This window comes from Salvia splendens, chromosome 21 (genome assembly GCF_004379255.2).
Source record: "Salvia splendens isolate huo1 chromosome 21, SspV2, whole genome shotgun sequence".
NCBI classification, from domain to species: Eukaryota; Viridiplantae; Streptophyta; class Magnoliopsida; order Lamiales; family Lamiaceae; genus Salvia; species Salvia splendens.
In genome coordinates this window covers 9,941,922-9,968,937 of record NC_056052.1, presented here as the reverse complement: position 1 = coordinate 9,968,937, position 27,016 = coordinate 9,941,922, and the positions used below count along the sequence as shown (strand labels likewise).

Here is a 27,016-nt window from a genome sequence, read left to right as displayed (position 1 = left end):
CGGTTGCGATCGCGGCGGATGAGGGTGTTGGATTTGGGGGTATGTTTTGATTGTTTAATTTATTGTTGGAAAAAATGCATTTTGTATATATTCATCAACAAATATAAAAAATGATTTTATTTTCTTAACATACTTTTTTTATAATTAAACAATCAAAACATACCCCCAAATCCAAAACTCTCATCCGTCCCCGCGACCGCGACCGCAACCCCTCCGCTCCAGTTACTGCAGCCACCATCATAAATCTAGTCGACCAAATCAGAGCTCATAATATACTGAAACAAGTTTTAGCTCTCAAAGCAGTGAGCATCCTATCGATGAAAATGTACGTATAGAGAGTTTCTACACATTTCCGCTTTTTACAGAGTGAGAATTAACATATGAAGAATTTACCTTTTTCTCTACTTTATTTCAGAATTAAGGCTAGCGTCGGCGCTCTCACTAATTTTGAATTGCTTGATCTGTTGAGATCAAGAGGGGCTGGAAAGTATGTCTCACGAGCTATTGCAACCGTATCTCAATCTGAGTTCAAGGTTGGGGATTCCTATTTATGATCATCAACTTATGTTACCACTTCTTTATTGCATCTCTCATATCTTTTGTTTTTCGTTTAGGTTTTTGATTATTTAGAGGGGACTATTGCTTGCAATCAAACAAGGGAAATTATCGATAACTTTGTTGCCGAGTGCCAAAAATTTGACCTTGCAAAGGCAGAGATTCTTAATATTGTGAATATAAGACCAAGAAATGAACCTGAGCTTTTCCCGGTAATCTCTATCATTTCTTGTTATTGAGTCCCTTATATTTTGCTGTGTTGTTGAATTGTCATTCCTACATTGTTTTTCAATAAAGAGCCCTCCACATCATTATATTTATCAATGTTGTATGTCCACTTATGTTGAGTTTTCCTATCCAAGCTATACCGAAAATTGGTTGATCAGTGTGACCCTTGGTTCAAATACTAGGTGAAGATGTTATTCTGAATGAGTTTAAGATGATTTGGTATCATGTCTGTTTGTTGTTGTTTAGGTTACTCTGTTTTCAATGCATACAGTTTAGTGCTGTTGCGAATTTTGCATCTATCTCAGTTTAATTTTAAGGGAAATCAGTGGTTTGGAAATTTGTTTCTGATGCCTTACACTTGAACTTTAGATTCACATTTGCTAGCTGAACCAATTATTATTTATGATCTCATTTGTTTTGTCACCTGGAGTCTGGAGTATTTTATTTAAGATAAATTACAGGAATCAGTTTAGGACGATCTGGTATCTTGTCCATTTGTTGTTGTTTAGGTTACTCTGTTTTCAATGCATGCAGTTACACCACCATGACAAATTTGACACATACCTCAGTTTAATTTTGAGGAACATCAAGGGTTTGGTGATTGGATGTTCACACTTCACACTTGAACTTTAGATTAACATTGGCTAGCTCCACCGAATTAATCCCTCCGTCCGCCAATTAAAGACACATTTTGTGTATCACCCGTACTTTTGTGATATCGGCACTTCAAGCAACTACGATGATTAGAAAGGGGCGTCCTGCCTATCTCGTTTATCTACAAGAACATGACAAGAAAGAAATGAAAGTTGAAGATGTGGCAGTAGTACGTGAGTTTCCCAACGTATTTCCCGACGCTTTGCCAGGCCCTCCTCCTGACCGACTGTTGGAGTTTACTATCGATCTGGAACCAGGAGCCGCACCCGTACCGATAGCACCTTATAGGATGGCACCGAAAGAGTTGGAAGAACTCAAAATCCAGCTACAAGAACTACTGGACTTGGGTTTTATCAGACCCAGTGTATCGCCGTGGGGAGCACCTGTACTGTTTGTAAAGAAGAAAGACGGAACACTGAGAATGTGCATAGACTACCGGGAATTGAACAACCTAACTCTCAAGAATAAGTATCCTCTGCCGAGAATAGATGACCTGTTCGACCAACTCAGGGGAGCAGGGGTATTTTCGAAAATGGATTTAAGGTCAGGATATCACCAGTTGAGGGTACGAAGAGAAGATATACCCAAGACGGCATTCCAAACAAGGTATAGGCATTATGAGTTTGTAGTAATGCCATTTGGACTGACAAATGCACCTGCAGTATTCATGGACTTAATGAATTGAGTATTCCATCCATACTTGGACAAGTTCGTCCTGGTGTTCATAGATGATGTGCTGGTTTACTCGAAGAATGAAAAGGAACATGAGGAGTACCTAAGGATCACACTGGAAACACTAAGAACGGAGAAGTTGTACGCCAAGTTCAGTAAGTGTGATTTCTGGCTAAAGGAAGTAAATTTTCTGGGGCATATTGTGACGGCCGAAGGGATTCGAGTTGGCCCTGCAAAGGTGGAGGCCGTACAACAGTGGAAGGCGCCAAAGACCCCAAACGAAATTCGGAGTTTCCTGGGTCTGGCAGGATACTACCGGAGATTTATTGAAGGATTTTCTAAAATCGCTAGGCCGATAACTCAACAACTGAAGAAGGGGACCAAGGTCAATTGGACACCAGAGTGTGAGGCTAGTTTTCAGTTGTTGAAGGAGAAGTTGACCACCGCACCTATTCTGGCCGTGCCGAAACCGGGAGTAGACTATGTGGTTTATACTGATGCGTCTAAAGTTGGACTGGGATGTGTTTTGATGCAGAACGGTAAGATGATTGCCTATGCTTCACGTCAGTTGAGGCCACACGAGCTGAACTACCCTACTCATGGCCTGGAATTAGTAGCCGTTGTGCATGCTTTGAAGATTTGGAGACACCATCTCTACGGGGTTCGGTGTGAGATTTTTACCGACCACAAGAGCCTAAAATACTTCTTTGAGCAGAAAGACCTGAACATGAGGCAACGCAGATGGCTCGAGCTAGTCAAGGATTATGATTGTGGCATTAACTATCATCCGGGCAAGGTAAACGTAGTAGCAGATGCACTGAGCCGGAAAGCCCAACCACAATTGGCTACCTTCTTCACTCAGGAGGAGGAGTTGATTCGTGAATTCAGCAAAATGCGATAGGAAGTAGTGAGAGCCCCAGAGACCGTGAAAGGAAAGATCGCCACCTTGGTAATTGCACCCGATCTGCGAACAAGGATAAAAAAAGGGTCAACGAAATGATGAAAATTTGGAGAAAGTTCGACTGAAGGTGAGGAAGGGCGAGCAAGAGAAGTTTCGAGAGGAGGCTGATAATGCTCTCACCTACGAGGGGAGACTATGTGTGCCGAGCGACGAAGGACTTCGAAATGAAATTTTGACTGAGGCACACGAGACTCCATACACCGCTCATCCTGGAAGTACAAAGATGTACCAGGACTTGAAAGGATCATTCTGGTGGGTGGAATGAAGAGGGACATAGCTTCGTTTGTGGAGAAATGCTTGGCTTGCCAACAAGTAAAAGCTCTACATCAACGACCCTATGGGAAGCTGCAACCGTTGGAGATTCCGGAGTGGAAATCGGAACATATCGCCATGGATTTTGTGACGGGTTTACCAAAGACCCGGCAAGGGAATACAGCCATTTGGGTAATCATAGACCGCCTTACCAATAGTGCGCATTTTATACCTATCTCTATAACTCATGGATCTGACAAACTGGCCCGAATTTATGTGAAGGAAATCATTCGACTACACGGAGTGCCAGTAACAATCACGTCAGACAGAGACACCGGGTTTACTTCAAGATTTTGGATAAGCCTACAAAGAGAGCTTGGTACTCGACTAAATTTTAGTACTGCTTTCCATCTACAAATCGATGGACAGTCCGAGAGAACGATTCAAACTCTCGAGGACATGTTGAGAGCCGTGGTTCTTGACAGAGGAGAAAACTAGGAAGTTGTACTACCATTGATCGAGTTTGCCAATAACAACAGTTTCCAGGCGACAATAAATATGGCCCCATATGAAGCATTGTATGGGAGGAAGTGTAGATCACCACTCTACTGGGATGAGGTTGGTGAAAGAAGAATACTCGGGCCAGATTCGGTCGAAGAAATGATTGATCGTGTGACAAATCCGACAAAGGATAAAAGAAGCTCAAGACTGACAGAAGTCGTATGCTGATGTCCGGCGTACAGATTTACAGTTCAATACTGGAGACAAGGTGTTCTTGAAAGTATCTCCGTCGAAGGGGATACCAAGGTTTGGCGTAAAGGGGAAGTTGAAGCCACGATACGTAGGGCCTTATGAAATTCTTGAGAAGGTGGGACCCGTAGCGTATAGGTTGGCACTACCACCGAGTTTTGGGACTGTGCATAATGTTTTCCATGTGTCACAATTACGAAAGTACGTGTTCGATCCCAAACACGTGGTTCATCAAGAGGAAAAGATTTTGAATCCCGGATTGAGTTATAAGGAGAAGCCCGAAGCTATTCTAGACAAGGAAGTGCAAGAATTGAGGAATAAATCAATCGCGTCGGTGAAAGTGCTTTGGAAACATCATGGTCACGAGGAGGCTACTTGGGAACTCGAGTATAAAATGAAACAGAAATACCCAGAGTTGTTCGTTAGAAATGAGTAAATTTCGGGACGAAATTTCTTTTAAGGTGGGTAGAATGGAACACCCGTACTTTTAAGTACGAATTTAATATATGTCACGAAATGATTAATAAAAATTATTTCGAATACTATGCTTCTCGATAAATGTGATTTGGGAAATAGTATGTTTTTATGTGTTTAATGTGAAAAGGAACGTACTTTTTTTTATTATGGAACATTGGGAGACATGTTGAAGGTCTCGTTGAAAGAATGACGACGATATTGCTATATTTGGCAAGACGGATGAAATACGTGGAGATGAATATTTTTTTTATGGAAGACGACGTGCGTAAATCGAGGAATGGTTGAAGGAATTATATTTGGAACAACACCAAATATAAGTTGTGCCGTTAAACATTCTTTAATTTTTGTTTGTGAAGGACGAGATAACAAAATTAAATGAAGAACCGTGAATTTTAATTATCGAAGGAAAATACAAAAATATAAAGTATGAATTTATTTTGGGCGTTGCAAATTTAATTAGAGCCCAATTGTCTATCTACAAAATAGCTTGGACCCTAATTATGTAAAAGTCTAACAAAACAATAATATTCTAACATGGGCTTACAATAACTTGAGCCCAACAACACTTAATTTAATTGGAGCCCAAATCTATCCAAGAAAATGGGAACAAGCCCAAGAATTTTAATTCTTCCTTCTCCCTCCCACTTCTCGGCCGATCACCCCCCACCCCTTGGAGACTCTCCACCTTTCATCCTCTCCAACTCTTTCACCTTCTTCCACCATCAATGCTACAAACCAAGAGTCATCCACCACTTCTTCATTAACCTCTTCTTCATACAAAAGAACTTATGTACGAAATAAAATCATTTTTTATATTTATTGATGAATATATACGAAATGCATTTTTTCCAACAATAAATTAAACAGTCAAAACATACCCACAAATCCAAAACACTCATCCGCTGTCGCGACCGCGACCGCAACCTCTCTGCTCCGGCGACTACAGCCACCATCACAAATCTGGTCGACCAAATCACAGCTCATAATATACTGAAACAAGTTTTAGCTCTCAAAGCAGTGAGCATCCTATCGATGAAAATGTACGTATAGAGAGTTTCAACACATTTCCGCTTTTTACAGAGTGAGAATTAACATATGAAGCAGTTACCTTTTTCTATACTTTATTTCAGAATTGAGGCTAGCGCCAGCGCTCTCACTAATTTTGAATTGCTTGATCTCTTGAGATCAAGAGGGGCTGGAAAGTATGCCTCACGAGCTATTGTAACCGTATCTCAATCTGATTCAAGGTTGGGGATTCCTATTTATGGTCATCAACTTATGTTACCACTTCTTTATTGCATCTCTCATATCTTTTGTTTTTCGTTTAGGTTTTTGATTATTTAGAGGGGACTGTTGCTTGCAATCAAACAAGGGAAATTATCGATAACTTTGTTGCCGAGTGCCAAAAATTTGACCTTGCAAAGGCAGAGATTCTTAATATTGTGAACATAAGACCAAGAAATGAACCTGATCTTTTCCCGGTAATCTCTACATTTCTTGTTATTGAGTTCCTTATGTTTTGTTGTATTGTTGAATTGTCATTCTTATATTGTATTTTAATAAAGAGCCATCCACATCATTATATTTATCAATGTTGTATGTCCATTTATGTTGAGTTTTCCTATCCAAGTTATACTGAAAATTGGTTGATCATTGTGCCTTTGGTTCAAATACTATGTGAAGATGTTATTTTGAATGAGTTTAAGATGATTTGGTATCGTATCTGTTTGTTGTTGTTTAGGTTACTCTGTTTTCAATACATGCAGTTTAGTGCTGTTGCGAATTTTGCATCTATTTCAGTTTAATTTTGAGGGAAATCAGTGGTTTGGAAATTTGTTTCTGATGCCTTACACTTGAACTTTAGATTCACATTGGCTAGCTAAACCAATTATTATTTATGATCTCATTTGGTTTGTCACATGGAGTCTGGAGTATTTTATTTCAGATAAATTACTGGAATCCGTTTAGGATGATCTGGTATCTTGTCCATTTGTTATTATTTAGGTTACTCTGTTTTCAATGCATGCAGTTACACCACCATGGCAAATTTTACATATACCTCAGTTTAATTTTGAGGAACATCAGGGGTTTGGTGATTGTATGTTCACACTTCACACTTGAACTTTAGATTAACATTGGCTAGCTCCACCGAATTAATCCCTCCGTCCGGCAATTAAAGACACATTTTGACTCGGTACGGGTTTTAAGAAATTGTTTGACTTTATAAAGAAAATGAGTAAAAAAGTTAGTGGAATGTGAGTCTATTTTTATATATTTATTTTATAGTAGAATGAGAGTGGAATGAGTAAGTGGAGTATAAGGTTACTAAAAGTGGAAAAAGGTAAATGTGTCTTTAAATGACGGACACCCCAAAATGGCAAAACGTGTTAGGTTTTGGCTGACGGAGGGGATATTATTTATGATTTCATTTGCTTTGTTGCCTGGAGTTTCGAGTATTTTGATCATTACCTAGAATTATTACGCTAAGAAAGGGGTATTGCTAAATAAAAGATGTCGACTTTTATAAAGTGGAGTTATACTCAGCTGTGTGCATACAATGTAATGTTCACTAATAAGCAGTCTAATGAAATTCGGGGGTGGGGGGCGCTCTTGAAACTGAATCAGCTTAGCATATCTGATTCAAATGTTAGGATAACTTGTAGATTCAAATACCAAATGGTAAGGTAGTGAACTGTTAAGTTCTTTTCAGTATTTGCATTTCTGATCACAAGATAGTGATGTGTTTAGGTTAAATTTTGAGCCATCAGTAAGTCTATATCAGGATTCGGATTCATATAGTAATTCTCAATAGAAATGGAGGAAATGTAAACGAAAAACATTCAAGTTGGGTTGTCCATGTTTTTTTCTAAACATCTAGAAAACTTTCACAACAATGATGTGGGATTGGGACATCCTGTGGTAATTTCATGAGTTGGTTTCTTTTAGAATATAACAAGACAATGTTTGAATAATTCGTTCCATGATGTTGTTATCTTGGGCTCTTCTTTAACTGACAGTCTTAGAAATCCAATATCGTACTTTCTGAGCGCTATTAATGGTCTAACAGATTTTTGCTTGTTCATTTTGTTTTTTTCCCATTCGCGAGCTCATCGAGGAATGCGAGTCACGTATGGAAGATAAGGCTGAATAGCTTGTAGAGACCATCACTAGGATATTGCCACCTCATCCGTCTCAGGTGGATGAAGCAAACGAGGAAGCTGCTGAGGGGGAAGAAGAAGAGACCGTGCCTGAATAGGCTGCTGAAGGGGATGGGGAAGGGCAAGAAGAAGAAGAAGAGACCGAGCCTTAACCATACTACATAGTATACTTCTTTTACCACCTCTACTTAATTTCTTTAGAGCATTAGCCATGAATTCTAGTTAGTATAAGAAGGAAGATGGTAGTGTGAAATTTTGCACAATGACATCAAATTAACAACTGAACTCTCAAGAGCCAATTACTACATCAATGTCAAGTTATTTTTTTGTGCTTTTGCAAAGCTAGTGATTTCTCTTTTCTAAGTTTTGCACAATAATAACTATACTACAAAAAGAAAATATCTCAAATTTGTCCCACTCTTGCTACAAATTTGATTTCATTTTAGGATACTTTGGGTTTCTGGCTAGACGGACCAAATTGTGTTGATTAGGCCCGTAGGCGTAGCCCGAATGAAGCGCAATTAGTTGTATCTTGTTCTCGTTTCTTGTTTCTTTTTTAAGAAATCCATCTATCACCTCCTTTTGTCCCATAAAAGGTATACTGAATTAATGCTACTCATAAATCTTATCACTGCAATAACACCTCACAAAAATCATGTAGCAAAAAGAGAGTTAAAAAAGAAAAAGCGGAGTGGTTGCTGTCGCGGTCGCGGCGGCGGATGAGGGTTTTGGATTTGGGGGTATGTTTTGATTGTTTAATTTATTGTTGGAAAAAGTGCATTTTGTATATATTCATCAACAAATATAAAAAATGATTTTATTTTCTTAATTGTTGATGAATATATACAAAATGCATTTTTTCCAACAATAAATTAAACAATCAAAACATACCCCCAAATCCAAAACCCCCATCTGCCGCCGCGACCGCGACCGCAACCCCTCCACTCCGGCGACTGCAGCCACCATCACAAATCTGGTCGACCAAATCACAGCTCATAATATACTGAAACAAGTTTTAGCTCTCAAAGCAGTGAGCATCCTATCGATGAAAATGTACGTATAGAGAGTTTCTACACATTTCCGATTTTTACAAAGTGAGAATTAACATATGAAGTAGTTAGCTTTTTCTATCCTTTATTTAAGAATTGAGGCTAGCGCCACCGCTCTCACTAATTTTGAATTGCTTGATCTCTTGAGATCAAGAGGGGCTGGAAAGTATGCCTCACTAGCTATTGCAACCGTATCTCAATCTGAGTTCAAGGTTGGGGATTCCTATTTATGATCATCAACTTATGTTACCACTTCTTTATTGCATCTCTCATATCTTTTATTTTTCGTTTAGGTTTTTGATTATTTAGAGGGGACTGTTGCTTGCAATCAAACAAGGGAAATTGTCGATAACTTTGTTGCCGAGTGCCAAAAATTTGACCTTCCAAAGGCAGATATTCTTAATATTGTGAATATAAGACCAAGAAATGAACCTGAACTTTTCCCGATAATCTCTATCATTTCTTGTTATTGAGTTCCTTATGTTTTGTTGTGTTGTTGAATTGTACTTCCTACATTGTTTTTAATAAAGAGCCATCCACATCATTATATTTATCAATGTTGTATGTCCACTTATGTTGAGTTTTCCTATCCAAGTTACACTGAAAATTGGTTGATAAGTGTGACCCTTGGTTCAAATACTAGGTGAAGATGTTATTCTGAATGTGTTTAAGATGATTTGGTAACGTATATGTTTGTTGTTGTTTAGGTTACTCTATTTTCAATACATGCAGTTTAGTGCTGTATGAATTTTGCATCTATCTCAGTTTAATTTTGAGGGAAATCAGTGGTTTGGAAATTTGTTTCTGATGCCTTATACTTGAACTTTAGATTCACATTGGCTAGCTAAACCAATTGTTATTTATGATCTCATTTTCTTTGTCACATGGAGTCTTGAGTATTTTATTTTAGATAAATTACTGGAATCAGTTTAGGACGATCTGGCATCTTGTCCATTTGTTGTTGTTTAGGTTACTCTGTTTTCAATGCATGCAGTTACACCACCATGGCAAATTTTACATATACTTCAGTTTAATTTTGAGGAACATCAGGGGTTTGGTGATTGGATGTTCACACTTCACACTTGAACTTTAGATTAACATTGGCTAGCTCCACTGAATTAATCCCTCCGTCCGCCAATTAAAGACACAGTTTGACTCGGTGCGGGTTTTAAGAAATTGTTTGACTTTATAAAGAAAATGAGTAAAAAAGTTAGTGGAATGTGAGTCTCATTTTTATATATTTATTTTATAGTAGAATGAGAGTGGAATGAGTACGTGGAGTATAAGGTTACTAAAAGTGGAAAAAAGGTAAATGTGTCTTTAAAGGGCAGACTCCCCAAAATGGCAAAACGTGTTAGGTTTTGGCAGACGGGGGGATATTATTTATGATTTCATATGCTTTGTTGCCTGGAGTCTCGAGTATTTCATTTATGATCATTACCTAGAATTATTACGCTAAGAAAGGGGTATTGCTAAATAAAAGATATCGACTTTTGTAAAGTGGAGTTATACTCAGATGTGTGCATACAATGTAATGTTCACTAATAAGCAGTCTAATGAAATTCAGGGGGGGCGCTCTTGAAACTGAATCAGCTTAGCATATCTGATTCAAATGTTAGGATAACTTGTAGATTCAAATGCCAAACCAAACACTAGAAATGTTAACAGACTTTCCTAATAATTGAACCAAACGCTTGATTAAAAAAAGCCCAAGTCTGAAAAGGGAATTACAAATGTGAGGTATCTATTTTCTAGAGAAATGGTAAATGGTGAACCAAACACACCCTAACTTTAAAGTATATCTAATAAAATAGAATATCATAGAAAGAAATGGAAGGTTAAATAAAATGGATAAATAAAGAATAACTAACTTTATCTCATCAGCAGTGCATCTGAAGATGAGATCGTATAGTTTAGAGAATTCGTTGTTCTTGGAAAATATCATGTCAGTCTAACATAACTGCAACTTTGACAGGCACTTACCTATACTGTTTTCCAGCCACAAGCACTGGAACTCTGTGCCAGGGTGAGCTCAATTTCTTTTCCTTTGGAACATTAAAACAGTGGTTCTCTTTTAAGTCTCTCTCTTCAAATTCATTGCTCCTTACAGGTGCTAATAGGGGTCAATTTGACATGTCTTATTTATATTCTCAATGATGTTTTTCTGTTTCTGCAGAAATCGGGAGATATGAGAAAGGCTCTTGCAGTGTGCAGGTTGGTATTTTTACACTTATGTTTGCATAGCCATTTTTTTATGTTGGGTTCAACTGACTCCAAACCAGAGCAGTTACAGAGAGATGCCATAATTTTAGGTCCCTCAGGAAAATGGATTTAAGTTACTATTAAACCGCATTGAACCGCAATAACAAGAGCTGTTCATTGAAATGCTAATAGGCGAGTCTATGTTATCATCAGTAGATGGGACTGAATATCAACTAAAGCCTGCTGCAAATGATATGATGTCTAATCAAGTAAGTACCATGAGAAACATTATTTTCTACTTAGTCTTCTAATTCTACCCCCAATGTTCTGTTATGAAACTTGGTGTTTTGACATCTTTTGTGGAACCTCTCTTCATGTTATATGCACTTTGAAGATTTTGATTATGTCTTTAAAATACTTGGGGACTTTTGCAGGTGAGAATACATCATGTTGCTGCTGCATTATCAAAGGTGTATAAATCGCCAGTAATAGACACAATTATATCACTGCCCCAACATCAACAGGTGGGATAAATTTGCAACATGCTGGGATTCTTTTATGATGGCATTGATGGGATACGAACTAAACAACTAAACAATAATTGCGAGCCCAATAGCAGTGACGGCCCACCAGCCCAAAACCCAAGAAAGAGTATCAGTTCGGCACAACCAAAGAGTTCGGTCACAGCCTACAGCTCGGTAAAAGCCGACCAATCGAGCTCAACTCTCAGATCGGCTAAAGCTAATCGGCAAAGTTCAGCAGTTCGGTCTCAGTGTTCGACCGAACAAGGAGATAGTGGACCCATGCAGGATCTCCACGACCTCCATTACACCCACGATCTATTTAGTGGTATTAAGCAGTTATCAACCCCCCTACCAGGGCTGCAAACCACGATCTTAGTTCGAATGTATAAATAGAACTTAGATCAGATAGACTAAGGTTAAGTTCTCTAGATCCTGAATCTTATATAGCAAATCAGTATTGTAATCTGTAAGCTAGATCAAGCAATACAAATTTGCCCTCTATTCTTCCCGTGGACGTAGATTTACCTCAGTAAATCGAACCACGTAATTCTCAGTGTTGTGATCTTCATTTATTACTTGCATTTATTCCCATCAAAAATTCGCCAAATCATCACTGGCGCCGTCTGTGGGAACACAGAAAACCAAAACTGTGATAAAAGCGAGCTTTTGATCCTCTTCCACCAAAAAATGCGTACCAGATCACATAATACCCATACTTCCGTCCGTGATGAACGTGAGGAAGCTAGTCCAGCCCGTAGGTCTGGAAAACAGCCTCGGGAGAAATCTGCCTCCAGTTCTCACGGTGAAAGAACAAACCACTCAAAAAGTCATCGCACCGAGCCTCCCCAGCAGCTCGATTTGAATGAGGCTGTCAAGTTGTTCTTGGCTGAGAAGCAGGATGAGTTCTTAACATTCCTGCAAAAGAGCCAGAAGCCGGAGAAGAAAACGGCGGATTCTCCCTCCCCCTCCAGACATGAAAGTCACTACCGCAGTAGTGTCGTATCTTCCAGGAGAAAGAATCCTCACCACCGATATGTTCCTTCTCCTCCTTGTTACCGAAATCACAGGAGAACTCCATCTCCACCATACCGTAGAGATGTCGGATTCGCTATGTATGGAGCGCTGAAGACTCCATTTTCGGATGATATCACCAGAACTCCGTTGCCACAGAATTACCGAACTCCGTCAGTGACTTATGACGGGTTAGTGGATCCTCATGAATTCCTGGGACGCTATCAGTATAATATGGCGAACCAAGGTCTCAATGAGGTTCATATGTGTAAGCTGTTTCCCGAGCTGCTCATCGGGAACGCAAGAAGGTGGTTTGATAGCCTCCCTCAAGGCAGCATTAGATCTTACAGAGATCTAATGGATGCTTTTCATAGGAGGTTCTTCCAGAAAGCTGAAACCCGAATCACTTCGGCTCAGCTGCTTTCTATACGTCAAGGTCGCGATGAAAAGATTAGCGACTTCATGACAAGATTCCACAAGGAATGCCTACAAGTAGATGATCTCAATGATCTACTTGTCATTTCGGCATTCCAAAATGGAATTCTGCCAGGAGCTCTCTACAGAAAGCTCGTTGAATGCAGTCCGCAAACAGCTCAAGAGATGTGGAACATTGAGGACCAGTTTCCTCGTGCTGATGAGGCAGACCGTCGAAAACGGTCTTTAGACAGCTCTTCCAGAGGAGACAAGAGGAAGCCCGATCATAGCGATCAGGGACATCCTCGCCGAACTCCTTTTGAAAGAATTCAAAGGGCACCGGTACAAGACAGATTGGGACCACGTCTCAATCCTGAGAAACCACCCGCTCAGTTCGTACCATTGAACAAGTCGAGAGCGGAAATTTTCGAACTGCATTCTGATATGTTCGAAAAACCAAAGCCGATGACGAAATCGGCCACGCGCCGAAGTCAGGATAAATATTGCTCCTTCCATCAAGACCACGGTCACGATACCGAGGAGTGCCGAAATTTGGCAGCAGATATTGATGTTCTTGTGAAAGCAGGGACGTTAAAAAAATACCAAAGCAAGCCGCCGAAAAAGAATAAGAAACAGAGAAGTGCGAACTGCGCTCCTCAGGATCCTAAAAGGCAACAGGATCCCGAAGACGATGACGAGCCGCAATATGATGGAGTAATCCAGACTATTGACGCTCTCCCAGCCGGGAAGACTAAATCGTCTCTAAAATCAGAGCGCAGAGGCTTCAATCGAGAGGAGCCAACACATAAAAGGCTGAAGAATGAGGAAGTAATTACATTTTCAGATGCAGATCCCGTCCCGGCCATTTCTCCTCATCAAGACGCTATTGTCATTCAAGCCGGAGTGGCAAACAAACTGATCCACAGAGTGTTTGTGGATACAGGAGCGTCGGTTAGCATTCTTTTTAAAGAATGTTTTGATAAACTGGAAGTGGATCCAGCTCGGCTCAGTCCGGCCCCACTTCCTCTGAAAAGTTTCGCCCAGGAGGACACCCGCCCTGAAGGTATTATCAGCCTTCCGATTACGGTAGGAAGAGCGCCTACTAGCTCCAGTACGGTGATCGAGTTTTTTGTGGTAAAAGCTCGATACCCGTATAACATTATACTGGGAAGAGACTGGCTCAACACAGTTCGGGCCATTTGCTCTACTTATCACCTCACAATCAAGATCCCCACTAAAGGAGGGATAGCAGTCATCCGAGGTGATCAAAAGAGAGCAAAAGAATGTTTGCATATTGCGCTTAAAAGTGCCGAACAATCAGATCGGCACCATCAAGCATAGCAATCACAGCAGCCGGAGTCAGAGGCAGGCGAAATGAACGAAGTCACACCGGAGCCGAACTCGATGAAAGTTCAGTTATACGAAGATGATCCATCCAGAACGGTCAAGATCGGTTTCGCGGGAACACCTCTACTCCGGGAAAAGACCATCCAGCTCCTCAAAGAGTACAAAGATGTCTTTGCGTGGTCTCCGTTGGACATGACTGGAGTGTCTCCCGAGGTAATTACACATCGGTTAAATATTGATCCTTCAGTCCGGCCTATAAAACAGAAGCAAAGACTCTTTGCGGCAGAAAGAAGTCAAGTCATCCATGACGAAGTCCGCCAATTACTGAAAGCGGATGTATTATTTGAAGTAAAATATCCTTCTTGGGTGGCCAATCCTGTGATGATCAAGAAAAAAGAAGGAGGATGGCGGATGTGCATAGATTTTACGGATCTAAATAAGCACTGTCCTAAAGATTGCTACCCCCCTTCCCAACATAGATAAAAAAGTAGAAGCTCTGATAGGCTTCGAAATTTTCTGTTTTCTTGATTTGTATAAAGGATACCACCAAGTTTTAATGGATGAGAATGATGCTTCAAAAACAGCTTTCATTACTGACTTCGGTATTTTTGCTTATAAAAAGATGCCATTTGGTTTAAAGAATGCCGGAGCCACATATCAAAGGATGGTAGATAAGCTATTTCGGCACCTGATCGGAAAAGAGGTTGAAGTATATGTTGACGACATAGTTGTTAAAAGCAGAAGCACTTCGGAGTACGAAAACAATCTCAAATCCACTCTCGACGTGCTCAAAAAAGCCAACCTCAAACTCAATCCCCAAAAATGTACCTTTTTGGTAGATTCGGGAAAATTTCTGGGTTGTTGGGTTTCAAAGGAAGGACTCAAGGCAAATCCCCTAAAGGTTCAAGTTGTTCAGAACATGGCAATGCCGAAGTCCATACATGATGTGCAAAGGCTAACTGGATGTCTAGCCGCACTGAATAGATTCCTTTCCCAAGCAGCCGAAAAGCAAATGCCGTTCTTCAATGTTTTGAAGAAGGCACCAAAGTTTGAGTGGGGAGCCGAACAGAAAAAGGCTTTTGACGAACTCAAAAGTTATTTAACCGAACTTCCTACTCTCTCTGCTCCAACAGATGCCGAAGTGATATTCTTATATTTAGCAGCATCAGATCAAACCATTAGCGCGGTGCTTGTACGAGAAGAAGGCCTAAAACAGCGTCCTATCTACTTTACAAGCCGAGCATTAAGAGGTCCCGAAACAAGGTATCAACCTCTGGAAAAAATTGCTCTGGCATTAGTAAATGCAGCAAGGAGACTGCGGCCATATTTCTATGCTCACAAAGTAGGCGTCTTAACCGATCTTCCACTTCGGCAAGTTTTGACTAAGCCAGAAGCATCAGGCAGAATTGCCAAGTGGGCCATAGAGTTGGGAGAACATTCAATAGAATATCTACCTCGGAAAGCCATCAAGGGACAAGCCTTGGCAGATTTTCTTGTAGAGGCAAAGTTCGATCAGGCAATCCCTATTATTGCCGAACAGAAAAATCCTACCAATGATGAACTAACACAACCCCAGAAACCCGAAGTAGAGTCGTCGGACTGTTGGATTGGATTCGTAGATGGAGCTTCGAATAAGACAGGAAGTGGAGCTGGTATTCTACTTATCGCTCCCGACGGACACGAAGTAACTTATTCACTTCGGTTCTTATTCCCAACCACTAATAACGAAGCCGAATACGAAGCCCTTCTTGCCGGACTTCAGTTAGCGCAACATCTACTTATCAAATCTCTCAAAATTCATTGTGATTCACAAGTCATAGTGAATCACATGCTGGGTACAAGTGAAGCCCGTGGTGAAAGGATGAAAAAATACTTGGACAAAGCGCAAAGTATTAGCCGAAATTTCTCTTATTTTCGGATAATCCACATTCCCAGAGCGGGAAATAGCCGAGCAGATACTTTAAGTAAGTTGGCCTCATATCCGAGCTCAAAGGTGGAGGAATTACCGCACAGAAGCATTGATGAAGCTGAAGTACACTCAGTAACCAGTTCACCAGACTGGATGACGCCAATATTAAAGTATCTAGATCAAGGACAACTGCCCGAGGATAAGAGAGAAGCAAGGAAAATCACATGCCGAGCACGTCGGTATGAACTTCATGAAGGAGTCCTATATAGAAAGTCCTACCTTCAACCGTTATTGCGATGTGTAGGACCAGAAGAGACGGATTACATCCTTAGAGAAGTTCATGAAGGATCTTGCGGTAGCCACATCGGAGCTAGAGCATTAGCTAAAAAAGTTCCGAGATGGGGATATTATTGGCCAACTTTGGTACAAGAAGCAGTACAGCTAGTTAAGAAATGTACGAAATGCCAAATCCATGCAAATATCCCAAGGACGCCGCAGACTGATCTATGTGCTATGCAAAGCCCTTGGCCTTTTATGCAATGGGGCATAGACATAGTAGGACCACTACCACAAGCTCCCCGGCAAATAAAATTCTTGATCGTTGCCGTGGATTACTTCACAAAGTGGGTGGAGGCTGAACCATTAGCTACGATAACAAGCTCAAAGGCATTAGATTTTGTCTGGAAGAACATAGTTTGCCGATTTGGCATACCCCATATCCTCATTTCGGATAATGGGACTCAGTTTACTGACAAAACATTCAAGAATTGGTGCCAAGAGTTGAATATTCAACAGCGGTTCACTTCAGTCTCTCACCCACAAGCAAACCGACAAACGGAAGTAACAAACCGTACTTTGGTGAAAGGATTAAAAACTCGGTTAGAACAAGCCAAAGGACAATGGGTAGAAAATCTTCCTCAAGTCCTATGGTCTTACCGAACTACACCAAAAACCTCCAACGGTGAAACTCCGTACAGTCTAGTGTACGGCACTGAAGCCGTAATTCCGGTTGAGATCGGCATACCCAGCCCCCGAACCATTAATTTCTCAACAGAACTGAATGACGACGGGCTGAGAGCCGAACTAGATCTTGCCGAAGAAAGAAGTGAATTGGCCTTCATAAAAGAAGCCAAGTACAAGGAGCAAGTAACCCGGTATTATAACCAAAGGGTGAAAAAGCTGCAGTTTCAAGTGGGAGATCTCGTATTGAGAAACAATGAAGTAAGCCGAGCAGAAAAGCTGGGCAAACTTGAACCCACATGGGAAGGTCCGTATCGGGTGTCAGAAGTCCTGGGAAAAGGGTCTTATAAATTAACCCACATGTCAGGAGAACAAGTACCCCGAACATGGCATATTTCCAACCTCAAGAAGTTCTATTTGTAAGAGACAAGATCCGGTCAGTCTTGTGTCTAGTTCGGTCCTAGGGTTATGTGCTTTCATATTTTTATTGTTCTTTATACTTGTCGTTTTTTAAAAGGTTAAAATCTTTTTCGTCCTTTTTATTTGTCTCTCTATGTGCGTTTTGTCTCTTACGAATGTTACTGAGGTATATTGCTCCTTAAAGGTTGATCCCCTTTTTTTAGAGCATGTATTAAAGACAATTGTGAGTCCAAGCTTCTAAGGAAGATACAAGATTCTACAATTCAGCTTAAGAAACAAGCAATTCGTCTGAAACGAACTGCAATAAGCCGAAAACCACTTCGGTTAACTAGGGAATGTCCAATCCAAGCGATAAAACTCGCCAAATAAGGACACTAACTAAGTCCGGTCAAAGAAGAGTTTACTTCATAAGACCGAGGACGAGTACAATAAATGAAATAAAAAATCGCTGAACTGTAAATACGCAGTGATAGAAGCGAAATGAAAAAATTTCATTTACTAAGTCTTGTTGGGCATACAATTCCGCTGCCCTACGAGAATGCGTTACACTATTACAAAGGACTATTCTACTGTCTACGATTGCTAAAGTTGAGCCACCTATCCAAAAAATCCTCATGATGCTGAGTTCGGGCGTTCCAAGCAGATGAAGAATAAGTAGGTGGGCGAGATGCTCTGATCGACCTACCGCCTCTTCCCTGAGTCCGGGAAGTTCTAGCACCTCGGCGGCGAAGAGTCTCTTCACGAAGCATTCGCTGATCTTGCTCACTCATATTCACAACTCCTCTACGAACTTCAGGGCGTTCTTGTCTTGACGTTTCCGGTTGCTCCTGAGTCCGTTGCTGATTTGGAGTAGAAATTTGAGTAAGTGGATTAGAGGTTTGAGTTGGAGTGTGAGCATCTGTTAGCGGGAAACGGCTAAGGAATCTCTCGATTGAGGGACGCCGGGAAAGAATGATGTCGTACAGAGAAGCCAAGCGCCGCAATGATTTCACAACTTGTTGGCAAGCCGAGCTCTCCAGCACATTGTTCTTCCGGAGTACATGAAGCTTCTCCCACTGTTCATCAACTTGATTCTGAACTTCAGATATAGTCATTCCCCCGCGCCCGCAGATGAAATCTTCATATGCAGTCCTCTCAGCGATGACAGTATTCAGCTCGGCCTCCAGATCTTTCTTTATGGACTCTAAGTCCTTATTGTTGGACTCCAGCTCCACTAAACGAGCCAGAAGCTCGTCATTCTTCGTCTGATCGGCTATAGCTCTTTTCTCAGCTTCGTCTAAAGCCGAAGAGTACAGCCGCTTCCAGTGAAGTATCTCCAGCTCCTTAGAGTTAAGAATACGAAGCAGCTATGTCAGTTCGGCATTTCAGTTTACCGAGCAGGCAGTAAACCACAATAGGGGTAAAAGAGATTAAGAAGAGCTATAAGGAAGACACGAGTGTAGAAAGAAGAATTTTTTTCATTCACAGGAAAAAAGTTACACAAGGAGGGCTTCAAGGCCATTTTACAAATAGAAAGAAAGAAACTAAACTAAGAGAAGGGAGACGAAATCATACTTCGCCAGTTTCGTCTCCGGCTTCCCTGTGGGTTTCAGCTTCTTTCTCCTTGTCGACCTCGGTCTCAGCCTCAGCCTCCCTCCTCCCTCCCTCCTGCTCGGCGCCCCCATCGCCGATCTGCTGCACCTCTTGCTCGGCGTGCCCGTCGCCGGTCTGCTCATCCTTCTGCTCGGTCTCCTTGCCGGCCTCATTTTCCTGCTCACCCTCTTCTTTGAAAATTGAAGCGGGTGAAACAGGCCCCAAGGAGGCAAAGATGGCCTCCATGTTCTCGTCACGGTCAGCACGGCAATTACGGACTCGTTCAGCAGAAAGCAGGACCGATGAAGATGCAAGCTCCTCAAGGAGCGGCAGACTCTGGAGACGCGCTGCAATCTCTCGGCCGTACAGCGGCAAGACGACTTCGGGTTCCTGCTCAACATTATCGGTCATCAATTTCAGCAGATCACCGATAAGGGCCGAAAATTGATTGCTCAAAAAGAGTTTCTCCGTGTAAACACGGAGAGCCTCCCCCTGAGCAACCACGGCAGCCGCCTCCCTCTGGATGATGAGCTGGTCTTTGGCACGCTGGGCTTCATCCTGAGCCGAGATCATAGCGGCCCTTGCCCTCTCAAAGTCTGCCCGAGCCTGTTCGGCCTGGTGACGAGCAGCATTCAAATTCCTCTGCATCTCATCATAATCGCTGGACGCTTTAGAGAGTTCAACTGTGACGAGTTTGCAGAGCATATTGTTCCTCTGAAAATGGAAAAAGGAAAAAGTCAACAGAGGGTCCACAAAAAAAATATAGGAAAGAAGCAAAGCCAGAAAATCAAGAAGAAAATTCACCTCTACAAAGTCCTTTGGCCATAAAAAGGGCTCAGAGATATGTTCCGAAGTGGCCGTAACCACTCCTGATCCATAACCCCCCTGGACAATGTCTCTCTCTGGCGCTTTTGGGGGTTTCTGAGTCTTCGCCTTCCCCCTTGCCGAGGTCGATCCCGGCTTTTTTGGATCCGAAGACTGACTCGAAGAGGTCTTCTGCCTCTTCGGATTCTTCTCGGCATCAGACGCCGAGCTGGTGGTTTTCTGTTTCTCCGGCTCCTTTGATTCGGAGGATTTGCGACCAAGCCTGCTTAGCATGTTCACTGCCAAAAAGCAAGAAAACAAAGTTAGTTTTCGCCGCTAAAGCAGTAAAGCATAAAAAAGAAATCCTCACCCTCAGTCTCTTCGTCCGAAGACGAGGAGTCGAACACGAAGTCACCCTTGACGAGCTCAGATTCCAAATACTGTTTCCTAATCATGGGAATCTTATTGAGCCCGCCCTCGAGCTCGTCCAACGGTTCTACCCGAGGATGAGGAATTACGGACTTCGGCCCTCTCCAGGAAAAGTCCGGAGCCGCTGTCCTATTGTAAAAAAAGAAGCGATTTTTCCACATCGGCCATTTGGTTTTACAGAAGGCTCTAAAGGGCTGTAAAGGGATCAAGTAAAACCAGGATCCCTTTCTCTTAAACTGAAAGAAATTAAGGATTGCCCTCAGAGACAGATCCTTTTCTAGTCTACGCAGCTTGGCAGCAAAGGCCGATAAGTGCCTCCAAGAATTTGGAGTCACCTGACCTAAAGGAAGTTGGAAAAAATCAAGAAGCTCTACAAAGGCGGGGGGAAGAGGGAAACGAAGCCCGCATTCTAAGCAGGCTTCGTAAACGGTGGCATAACCCTCCGGCGGCGAGTTAGCCCTATGAGTGTCGTCGGGAATCACCACTAACCCCCCAGGAAGAAAATATTTTCTGTGTAAGGATATCACAGTATCCTTACTCAAAATGCTGTGAAAATATTCTACCGTCTTCTCCCCGGACTTTTTCCAGCCAGAAGATCCCTTACCCCCCTTCCTACCACTACCTGATTCAGAAACAGTTTCAGAAGAAGAAGACATGATTCTTACTCTTTGATGGTCGAAAGTCTCTGAAGAAATTCTTGAAGAAGCGGAAGAAAATTTTACGAAAAAGAGAGAGAATGCAGAAGAAATAATCGCCAAAGTGTTCCAATGATGAAGAAAGGAAATATTTTTCAAATTCGTCGCACCGTTTCAAATCCCACTTTTTCTGGATTCTCTGGCCGGATTTGCTGTCACATTTAATGCAGACACGTGCAGAGCACGTCCCCTGACGTCAGCCTCCCCCTTACACTTATCCAAAATGCCGAAGTGATTCACTTCGCTTTTCGGGGGGGGGGGGGGTGGTGATGGGATACGAACTAAACAACTAAACAATAATTGCGAGCCCAATAGCAGTGACGGCCCACCAGCCCAAAACCCAAGAAAGAGTATCAGTTCGGCACAACCAAAGAGTTCGGTCACAGCCTATAGCTCGGTAAAAGCCGACCAATCGAGCTCAACTCTCAGATCGGCAAAAGCTGATCGGCAAAGTTCAGCAGTTCGGTCTCAGTATTCGACCGAACAAGGAGATAGTGGACCCATGCAGGATCTCCACGACCTCCATTACACCCACGATCTATTTAGTGGTATTAAGCAGTTATCAACCCCCCTACCAGGACTGCAAACCACGATCTTAGTTCGAATGTATAAATAGAACTTAGATCAGATAGACTAAGGTTAAGTTCTCTAGATCCTGAATCTTATATAGCAAATCAGTATTGTAATCTGTAAGCTAGATCAAGCAATACAAATTTGCCCTCTATTCTTCCCGTGGACGTAGATTTACCTCAGTAAATCGAACCACGTAATTCTCAGTGTTGTGATCTTCATTTATTACTTGCATTTATTCCCATAAAAAATTCGCTAAATCATCAGGCATAAATAATTTGATAAAATGTTACTACTCATCAATCTTAATAGTTTACACTTTTCTTATACTACGTATATTCATATGCTTTTTTAATGAGAGCCATTTCCCCAGATCATCCTCTGCCAATATAAATCTTTCCAACGTTGGGATTAAATGCCACTCATTATACTGCTGCAGTTGAATAAATATTACGTGGATGTGTGTAAATCGACTATGATCCCTCCAGTTGGCATTTTGGAGCTCTCAAGTATGTGCAGGGTGCTAGACGACCAGGTAAAATATACTCATGTTATTCATGACCATGCAAACACAGCATTCTACCTGGCTATGTCTGAATATTTCATATGTTCTTAATCTCATGGGAATAAAAAATTTGAAATTGCAGGGAATTCTTAAACTTGGACAATCAAGAGAGTATAAGCTAAGAAGAGTGACATTAAATGTTGACAGAGCAGACATTGTTTTTGCACTGCAGGTACTCTAATATGCCTATTTTAGTGCTTGTGTGAGTTGTATATTTGATCACAATAATTTTGGGAACAGGGAGTTCGATTCTTCCAGAACTGTCTGAAGTGATTATTTGGAAAACCAAATTAAGGAGAGGTAAGGTTAGTAAACCACATCTACATTCATGTTAATACACTTTTTGGTTGCATTTATCACAATTAACTCTCTCTGGTCATGTATAGGCAAAACAACATATGCAGCTCTACATTTGGTCAAGTATGAATTCATCTCTTTGGTCTGTAGTAATACTCAGATGCAATGAATAAATTGAAAAATGAGTGCTTAAAGCAAATGAGCTCATATGGATGCTTGAGGAAGTAAACACAACAAAGAGGATGAAATGGCAAGCAAGGAAATCATACACTGTAATGTGGTGAAGACTGAACATTATTTTGACATAAATTATACTGAAAATAGAATATACTAGTAGGTTATTTTTCAGCAGTCCATCATTTGGCTGCGGTTTCTTTTATAGTATAATCAATAAGAATGCAATCATTTTTTTTGTTATTGGAAATACGTCTCCATTCTTCTGGAAGAGATTTGACTACAGATATAGTATGAGATTTATTTTTGGTCGCAGTAGTTAATCTTTTCTACAAGTCAAGCGAGAAAATTTGAGGCTGTTGTTGCACCGTTACTACTTCAAAATAGCACGGAGGGAAATGCATATTCATGTACAACACTCCAAACTACTACCTCTCCTATGCAAAATTGGTAAATAATGGTAGACATAGAAAAAGTGATTATAGAAATATTATTGAAATATGAAATTCTTAGATTTTTTTTATAAATAGATGAAACTAATTTTAATGAATAATCCAAAATGAGAAAATATGATTATATTTTATGATTATTAAAATGTTGATTGGTTAAACAACCACAACGAAACGGCCTTTTGGAGGGAAAATCGGCCACATGAAAACGACGCCTTTGCCCCTCGACCGCATCGCCTTCTCTCTCTCTCTCTAACACACACACACAGACATCGTTTCTTCTCCTAGTCGCACTTCATTCCTATCGCCTACTTCCTGCCTATCTAATTCTTCCATATTTTCCATCGGATTCACATCTACGATTGCAATTACATTCCTTCTTTCTACGTTGATTCATCGTTTACTTTTGTTGCTGAAGCAATAATAGTATTAATCAATGTCTTCTTTCAGCGTCCAAGGCCCGAAGGTTCGCCTCTCCTGGCTGCTTCATCGCAGCCGGCTCAGAGACGGCACTTTATTGCTTCCTTTCCTCGATCGGATTGCAGATCAACTCCTGCATTGACAACAACAGCTCAGTTTCAGGTAATTTTTGTTTAGTACTGAAAAACTTGCTTTCTGTAGCTATTTAGTTCATTTTTGCAAGTGACATGTATGGACGCAGTTTTGTAGATTGGATTGAGTAGCACTCTAGTTTGGTTGAACTGTCAACTTGAATTTCAATTCCACTCTGGTTCTTTATTGCAAGCCATTCATATGGATATGGCAATTTAAATCATGTGTTGTTATCGCATTATCATGTGTATTAGTTACCTAGACTTTCGATGCTTAAATGTCTTTGAGAGTAAATGTAATTTAACATAAAGGTGAGTTAAGTTGGTGAGAACTGGCATGTGTGATATAGACAGTATATATCTATTTCATATGAATATGACAACACAACGACAAGGAGAAGGTGTCGTGCTAACCATCAGTCTCCATACAGCAGTGAAGTCATTAAGTTTCTCTTGATGCAGTAATAGACATTCTCAAATTCAAAATAAGTTCATGTAGTAGCCCACAATTAACACATTCCTGTTATTCCATTAGTTCCAGTGAAAGACTTTACTCAGTGACTGAATTTGCAAGCCTTATTATGAAGTGATATATCAAGACTGTACGAAAATTCGAAAGATGTTGCCAATCTCAGAGCAGCTGTTCAGAGAACACATTAAGATTTCTGTTAGGCATCTTCGGTTTTACCTAGCAAACTTGCGATCTCGTCACAGATGTATCATTTATGCCAATTGATGGTTAATGTATTTCTCAAAAAATGAATAAGTTCATTTCTTGGTTTGGTGGTAATTAGTATCATGAATATCGTACTTTAGTTTAATTTCGAACCACTGATTTTCAAATGGAATAAAAAACAGTTAGTGAATGAATATAGGATGTGATAATGTCCCACGGTCCCAGTTTTTAGATTTTGTTCAATTCGACATATCTTCAGCTGGAGACAGAAAGACTTGGGTTGCTCTCAGTATTTCATGTCTTTTAAAGTGTTTGGATGTGGAAAGGCACAGAATGTTGCCGACTTGCAGTTTAGAGAAGATAGAAACAATGATGTTTAATTAGTGGATAACGGCGATAAGCTTCCTCCCTTTTTGTAGGGATGTAGCCGCAGCCAATCAGATGCCTTTAAGGTCTGTGCTCAGCTTAGTCAGGTAAGACGAATGGTGATGATGGTATAACTTGTTTTCATTTTCTTCGTTTGCTTTCAATTCTCCTATACCTGAGTTTCCTTGACTTGAAGGATATAGCTGAGATTTTTCCTACTTTAATCAGGCTGTGGTCGAAAAGGTTCCAAATGCTACTCCAGCTCTAGAGATAGTGCCTATCCTAGAATCTGAAAAGCAAGATGAAGTTCCAGATGCATCCTCTATTTCAACTTTTATGAACCGAGTGTCAGATCTTGTCAAGTATGTAAACCAAATTGCATAGAATCTGGTCACTTTCTCAGTCAATCTGTATTAAAACTTTTCCTTCCTTTTCCTTTTCCTCGCATGGTCAGGCTTGTGGATTCAAAAGATATTGCAGAGTTGCAGCTTAAACAATTGGATATTGAAATCCTTATCCGGAAAAAGGAAGCACTGCCACAGTCATCAAGTCCAGATCCTGTTTACCTCATACCACCTCCTACATACCAGTCTGCACTACCACCAAGCACTCCTGCTCCGGAATCTGTGTCCTCTAGACCGTCATCTCCCACTTCAGCACCTGCACCAACAAAACCAACGTCATCACATCCCCCATTGAAATGCCCAATGGCTGGAAACTTCTATCGTTCTCCAGCTCCTGGTGAACCACCTTTTGTGAAGGTTTGCATGAAATCATGAATGTATACATGAAAATAATTTTCCAGATATAATGATAGTGTCTATTTTTCATATATCTTATTTGGTGTGAGCTCGATGTAGGAGGACTTTCCCAATTTTCTATATCTTTTATATAACTAAAGTTTTATCTACATAGGAAAAACAGTTTAGACCATTTTAATTTTATCTGATGCATGCTCTGGTTTTTAGCTTCTACGTGATTGTCTATTTTCCTTTTGTTTTCCTTGATTTTCTAGGTTGGGGATAAGGTGCAAAAGGGACAAGTAATATGCATCATCGAGGCTATGAAACTGATGAATGATATTGAGGTGAGCTTTAATCTCTTGCATAGCATTTATTCGTGTTTCTATGTTCTTATTTACATGGTGGATACATGTCTAGATAAATAGTTTAAAATTCGAATTACATGAAATGCTCCAATTCTGTGGTTCAGCTTGAGGGAATTTCTGAAAGCTTATGGTTAAGCTCCTTGAGATTGTTGATTCTATATTACCTAAAATGTTGTAGCAATGATGAAACTCTAGAAAAATGGAGTATTAAAAATTAAATGGGACAGCTTTATGATTTTGTTCAGATATTCAATTCAATTTCTTCTGAAATATGCTCAACTTTGTTTCATTACTTTCTTTCTATATGACATTCTTAGATACAAATAACCTCGGGATATCTTTATTTTTTCTTTCAGGCTGATCACTCTGGCACTGTAGTTGAGATTCTTGTAGATGATGGGAAACCCGTCAGCTTGGATATGGTAAGCTGTTTTCTTTGTCGACTGTTACTCGCAACTCCATTTTGAAATTTGTACCGTGTGGTTGCATGGGAAGCTGATAATCCAATGCTAAAACAGCTTTGATGTCGAACGGATCATATGTCCTTCAAGTATGATAGAATGATGCATCAATTAGGATATAGTCGATATGTGAATCTCAAACATCATATATATTCCTCAGACCTGCTATCTCTTTCTTATAATTAAATTTTTTTTCCTTTGCAGCCTTTATTTATAATCGAGCCAAGAAGAACCAAGTGCACCTCTCATGAAAAACCACAATTAAAGCTCTGAAGTGTGAGATTTATTTGTCTTCTTGAAATGTACACTGAAATTAGGACAATGCTGTTCTTGCTGTAATGATGTTTAGTAATTCTGGTGTTAATTTATAATCTTCAAATAATAATATTTTTGCGCACACAAATCACTACGTTGCAGATTAAAATTCATTTGGATGGTTACCTACAAATATTCACTTTTATATGAAAGAGAGCTCACATAAGTTTTGTTGAATAAGTTAGACATTCAATCTAAGAGCGGAAAATGATTCTATATTCTTATTTACAATATAGATTTTCATTCACAAATGTGTAGTGTGTTTATTCAGTGTGTGCAGTTTGTGTACACAAATTTTTCAAATTCAATTTCATATCAATTACTTCATTTTTTACTAAACAAATGATTTCGAATTGAATTAGAATAAAACTATTTCAAATTCAATTCAGCAACCGGACGGACTCCTAGTGACTAAATTGAATTAAGATGGCCATGGTTTGG

The 27,016-nt window shown here is 40.5% G+C and overlaps 3 protein-coding genes across 3 annotated transcripts; all 3 read left to right on the top strand.

Annotated features, from left to right (window-relative positions):
• The first annotated feature begins 317 nt into the window (after window positions 1-317).
• Window positions 318-7,793, top strand: LOC121784523. Its single transcript, XM_042182678.1, has 4 exons — window positions 318-325; window positions 416-533; window positions 615-767; window positions 7,656-7,793. Exons 1-4 carry the CDS (start codon window positions 318-320, stop codon window positions 7,698-7,700), a joined length of 324 nt encoding a protein of 107 aa, XP_042038612.1. The 3' UTR covers window positions 7,701-7,793.
• A 959-nt stretch (window positions 7,794-8,752) lies between these two features.
• Window positions 8,753-9,229, top strand: LOC121784204. Its single transcript, XM_042182370.1, has 3 exons — window positions 8,753-8,760; window positions 8,851-8,968; window positions 9,050-9,229. Exons 1-3 carry the CDS (start codon window positions 8,753-8,755, stop codon window positions 9,227-9,229), a joined length of 306 nt encoding a protein of 101 aa, XP_042038304.1.
• A 14,223-nt stretch (window positions 9,230-23,452) lies between these two features.
• Window positions 23,453-26,631, top strand: LOC121784202 (biotin carboxyl carrier protein of acetyl-CoA carboxylase 2, chloroplastic-like; the record flags this gene model as incomplete). The annotated part of the gene is made up of 7 exons (XM_042182369.1): window positions 23,453-23,680; window positions 24,745-24,798; window positions 24,920-25,053; window positions 25,146-25,452; window positions 25,707-25,778; window positions 26,156-26,221; window positions 26,465-26,631. Coding segments are annotated over 7 exons (930 nt in total), but the record flags the coding sequence as incomplete, so codon positions are not given.
• Between the last annotated feature and the right edge of the window lie 385 nt (window positions 26,632-27,016).

Coding starts and splice junctions, on each gene's coding strand:
- LOC121784523 (XM_042182678.1), top strand. Junction 534..614: donor TATCTCAATCTGAGTTCAAG/GTTGGGGATTCC, acceptor TTTTTCGTTTAG/GTTTTTGATTATTTAGAGGG. Junction 768..7,655: donor ATGAACCTGAGCTTTTCCCG/GTAATCTCTATC, acceptor CCCATTCGCGAG/CTCATCGAGGAATGCGAGTC.
- LOC121784204 (XM_042182370.1), top strand. Junction 8,969..9,049: donor TATCTCAATCTGAGTTCAAG/GTTGGGGATTCC, acceptor TTTTTCGTTTAG/GTTTTTGATTATTTAGAGGG.